At 42.2% G+C, this 5,302-nt stretch overlaps 1 protein-coding gene across 1 annotated transcript; it reads left to right on the forward strand.

Moving 5' to 3' along the window:
* The first annotated feature begins 1,526 nt into the window (after positions 1–1,526).
* On the forward strand, positions 1,527–4,998 carry macir (macrophage immunometabolism regulator). The gene is made up of 2 exons (XM_071351386.1): positions 1,527–1,644; positions 4,164–4,998. Exon 2 carries the CDS (start codon positions 4,167–4,169, stop codon positions 4,851–4,853), a length of 687 nt encoding a protein of 228 aa, XP_071207487.1. The 5' UTR covers positions 1,527–1,644; positions 4,164–4,166; the 3' UTR covers positions 4,854–4,998.
* The last annotated feature ends 304 nt before the right edge of the window (positions 4,999–5,302 follow it).

The raw sequence follows: 5,302 nt of genomic DNA on the forward strand, positions 1-5,302 counted from the left end.
ACACACCGCCCGGGCAACGAAGGAGTGGCTTCGTAAGAAGCATTTCAAGGTCCTGGAGTGGCCTAGCCAGTCTCCAGATCTCAACCCCATAGAAAATCTTTGGAGGGAGTTGAAAGTCCGTGTTGCCCAGCAACAGCCCCAAAACATCACTGCTCTAGAGGAGATCTGCATGGAGGAATGGGCCAAAATACCAGCAACAGTGTGTGAAAACCTTGTGAAGACTTACAGAAAACATTTGACCTCTGTCATTGCCAACAAAGGGTATATAACAAAGTATTGAGAAACTTTTGTTATTGACCAAATACTTATTTTCCACCATAATTTGCAAATAAATTCATTAAAAATCCTACAATGTGATTTTCTGGATTTTTTTTCTCATTTTGTCTGTCATAGTTGAAGTGTACCTATGATGAAAATTACAGGCCTCTCTCATCTTTTTAAGTGGGAGAACTTGCACAATTGGTGGCTGACTAAATACTTTTTTGCCCCACTGTACATATCACCCTTGCATATTACATCATTTATGCAGCGGCATAATGTTACAAGACATTTTTGGACTCATCTTGTGCTGTGCTCACTTAAACAGGAAGGTGGCACGGCAGTCCTTTGTGGGCAAATGTTGTGTCATCAAAGTCTGGCATTCTCTGGATTTATAGTGGGAACTTGGAAAAATCCACACAGCCACTCCACTGAATAGCAGGCTAGTGGTTGCTTTGCAATGCTTACAGTTAGCCACTGATTCCTTGAATTTGCGATTTCCAACTTGTGTAATGTTTATGGCCGATGAGCACCGATACGTTTTATCTATAATTTCTCTTCATTATTTCTCTTCATATGACAAAGATTATAAAGGGTTTGCTAGCAGATTGTTGACTTGATTCCTGATGACTGCTAGCTAATATTTTTCACATGATCAGTCCAATCAATGCTAATGTACATATACCAGGATTTGATGTCATTTTATCTGTGGCCAATGACCTTGAGCCTTCCTCTATGGCAGGACCCAAAGGGCTTAAATGTTTGATGTCTACCCTTACAAAGGATTTAGACTTGACCTGTGAGGTAGTGTCCCCATGAGTGACAGAACACTGAGCCAATCACAGCTCAATGCTCCTATTTTCTGCTGGCTTGCCCCACCACCACAGAATGCTCTGAGCTAGGCTGAAACACCTGTTTGCATGTGGCTTTATTAACTCAATTATATCTTTTTTTTTTACATTGTTTGAAAACTGATATGTGACACGTATTAATGCCAAAGTAACATGTAAAATAGGCAAGCCCCAAAAAATATATTGATTTTATTTTTGCTGAAAATGTGCAGCTCTGCCCCAACCTGCCCCGAATGACGTGTCACCACTGGTCACGTGCATCACTCTCAGTACACTCATAACAGCCTAAGCATTACGAAACTTCTAATAGATCAAATAAGCCTCACGTATCAAAATAGAAATGCATTTTTTAATATTGAATAAATTCGACACTAAATGTCTCCCATACAAAAACTCTTCACTTGCTTAATAATTAATTATTTGCTGAACGTGGAGAGATTTTGGGCGGAGTAAACCCTCTCGTGTTGCCTCTTCCTCTCCGATTTGGCTCAAATAAGAAGAGGCGTGAACGTCGGGTGGCTTTGCTGTTGAACAGGTTTGTTTCCCTTGTTATATCGTTCTAGCATGTTTGGAGATGTATTATTCGAATTAAACACCTACATTTAAAATTTTTGTTTCAATAGACTACATTTAATCAACCGAATAGTCAAATATAATGGCACCATATTGTAATGGTGGACAACAGAATGCTCTCTACCCGGAAAGAATAACACCAGTTGTATTACTATTCATGTTACGATTGCTTTTGCAGATTGCTTTTTTTTGTCCATGCATACGGTTGAAAACGAACTCGATGTTATCGCTCCATGTTGATTTTGTTCCATGGTGGTCTTTCTTGCCTAATATTTTCCTCCCAGCCTGCCAGCAGGGGAAAAACAGGATAAAACCGGCCTGTCGAATGGTTTTGTTGTGGGAAATCTGTTTTAATATATCTGTATAATTATATTAAAGCTTAAATTAACGTATTTTATTCATAATACTGCGTCAAATGATCATTAAAAAAATGTATTAGTCCGAATCCCTTTCGTAGCCTATGTTCTATGAGAGCGTGTATGGATTTCAGATGAAGGATTTCAGATGACAGGTGTGTGAGACGGGATGCGCAGACGGACATCTATTTATGACTTGGAAACATTTACGTTGCAATAATGTCTATATAATTTGCGACGCCAACATAAATTACAGTTTGCTATCCGCTAACATTTAAACGGCCTTGAACGTAGAATTCCATAATTCATACAGGGATGGGCATGGGCCTCATTTGAAAGCAAAATGAAGATGCCAAGCATGACGCAATAGTATTATTTGGCTAGTTTTTTTTTAGGATGGGCCTCCTTTCAACTGATTGAATGAGGCGCATCAACCACCACAAGCTGTGCATTAGTGATATTATAAATAGCCTGTCATTACCATTAAAAAAATCTACTGTGTGTAAACAGACGAGCCTAAAGGCCTATCAAATGCTTATCTTTTTTCCCTAGACATAAATGTCACAATGGTGTTAAGGGGATGAGAAATTAACTTAGTTCACAATTATGTTAAATTTATTTTGGAATAGGCCTGGAGTGTGAACACCCACAGTTGCATGCATGGTTCTATATATTGTGATATATACCTCAGCTGGAAGCCGGTGTTTGGATGATATATTGGCACGGTTTGCCGGCCCTCGTGCTACCTTGACTTTGTCTCGGGCCTAACAACACCGTGCCAATATATCCTCCAAACACCGGCTTCTCGGGCCTAACAACACCGTGCCAATATATTCTCCAAACACCGGCTTCTCGGGCATTATCACTTAATATAAACTGGTGTTCCTAGAAACATGTATGTACATGGTTATTACATTGGGAGGTACAGTGACATTAATGACTAGGTCACTTACTGTTATCTGGATGTTGCTTGCACACCTTGAGAGATGTGTCAACTAAACTGTGGTGTTAGTGTGATGGTTCTACTATGTGGGAAGCTGCATGTCATTTCAATGTGCAAGCAAGCACCTAAACACAATGTGCAATCACACCAATGCATTGTAAACGCGTGTACCTGTCCTGCACTGTAATTATATTGTAGTTCTGCCTGCCTTCCAAATGATCAATATCAAGCACATACTCTTCCCAATGATATCTAATATGCATAAGTGAAATTACACATGCAAGAAAATGAATATTACAAATGATGTAAGGGACGATATATACCATTGCAGATTTTCACTGCAAGTGTTTGTACATATTCGTTTTAGAACATTAAGCTACATTAAGCATTGTTTTCCTCACCAAGTAGTTTGTTAAATATGTTTGTCGTGCCCTTCCCACATTCCTGGACAGAACTCAACACAAGCTATTGAAGTCTAATGCTTTCCAGACGTTTGTTATCTGTTTCTGTTTTTGATGTCTGGATACTACTGTTGCTCCAGATATTTAGCTCACTAGGACCCATATCTGGATACTAATGTTGCTCCAGGTTTTGTTTTCATCTCATGGACTGAAAAGTATATTTTTTTCATTCGCTCTGCTGCTGATTTCAATCTCCTGTTCTCTCAACCAATATCACATGACCATATGTTAATTTTAAGCTAGTAGGGTTGGGCTGCTACACATTGGTTTAGTGCTAGCTTTAGGTGATGGCCTCCGTCATCACCTTTTAAAGGTATGAGGGTTAAGAGATGTGGATGGGATCTCCTCTAAATGTTAATGAATGGAAAGACCTACAGTATGTGATTTGTCAGACTAATTCACATCTGGGAGAATTCCACAAGGTCAAAGGAAGGTCAAAGTGTTATTACAGTGTTCTGAAGGATGAAACTATTGCCACCATGGCCAATGACTAACAATTAATTCCTTGAATACATTTTGATTTAAAAAATCAGTTACAAAGTGTCACTGTGTGGACCATGTCTCTGAGAATGGTTTGAAATATTTGAATGGTGAATTATATATTTTACAAAAGAGGATGACTTTTGTAGTTATTATTTTGTTTTTGCTCTCTTCATCCACGTCTCTGTCTCTGTCTGTCTCTCTCTCTCATATTTATTTATTTATTTATTTCTCTCGTCAGGTCATGTCGGTAAAGATGGAAATGGATGTCAGTGGCGTGTCCAGGACACCCATCTCTGTTCTACCTGCTGCTGCAGAGGTCAAAGCCATGCTGAAACCCGATACGGGGGACAGGCCCCGCTGTGCCAGCACCCCCTGCTCCCCCATCAAAAGTACTGTTTCAGGCTTCCAGATCCTCCACATGGACTCCAACTACCTAGTCGGCTTCACCACCGGCGAGGAGCTGCTAAAACTAGCCCACAAGTGGTCTCCCAACCCAGAGAAGACCCTTATCACCACACCGACCACCACAACGTCAACAGCATCAGAGGCCTTGCCCAGTTCTGTCCCCAAACCCATGGACCTGGGCACCCACCGGGCGTCGCGCATCTACAAAGCCAAAAACCGCTACTACCAGCCATACGACATCCCCGTGGTCAACGGGCGCCGGCGGAGGCGCATGCCCAGCTCAGGTGACCCCTACCTCAGGCCCCTGTCCCAGGGGGAGGGTGGCCCAGGGAGGGCCCTGCACCACGGCCCCCTGCCCCTCTGCCTTCTTAAGGGGAAGAGGGCCCAGTCCAAGTCCCTGGACTACCTCAACCTGGACAAAATGAGTGTCAAGCAGCCTCCGGCCGACACAGAGGTGCTGCAGTTCCAGCTCCAGCACCTGACGCTGCGGAGCGAGCGCATGTTCACCAGGAACAAGACATGAAGCAACACCAGTCACCACCCGCCTGTTCTCTCATCCACTCCCGTGGGATTTGGGTGCTATTTCCGGCTGTGCGTTTCTCTCCCTACTCAGATCATAGGATAGTCCTTTAAGGGGACACTTGTGGAGACCACTAATCTTGTTATTATTATGAAGCGAGGGTGACAAACTAAGCGGGTCTCTTGACGAAATGAGACGCATGCTAACGTATACGTAAAAATCCAGTGAACACAAATTGGTAAGTTAGTACACTGAAAACGGGGGTCTTTTAGATACAAAAATGTGAAGTTCGTCAGGATTAGCAATAACTGGTAAACTTATTTATTGACTGTGTGTGTGTGTGTGTGTGTGTGTGTGTGTGTGTGTGTGTGTGTGTGTGTGTGTGTGTGTGTGTGTGTGTGTGTGTGTGTGTGTGTGTGTGTGTGTGTGTGTGTGCGCGCGCACCTTTTTAA

The sequence above is a fragment of the Salvelinus alpinus genome, chromosome 18 (assembly GCF_045679555.1).
Source record: "Salvelinus alpinus chromosome 18, SLU_Salpinus.1, whole genome shotgun sequence".
Taxonomy (NCBI): domain Eukaryota; kingdom Metazoa; phylum Chordata; class Actinopteri; order Salmoniformes; family Salmonidae; genus Salvelinus; species Salvelinus alpinus.

Bases quoted from the DNA above. Each gene is read 5' to 3' on its own strand.
- macir (XM_071351386.1), top strand. From the start codon at position 4,167: ATGTCGGTAAAGATGGAAATGGATGTCAGTGGCGTGTCCAGGACACCC.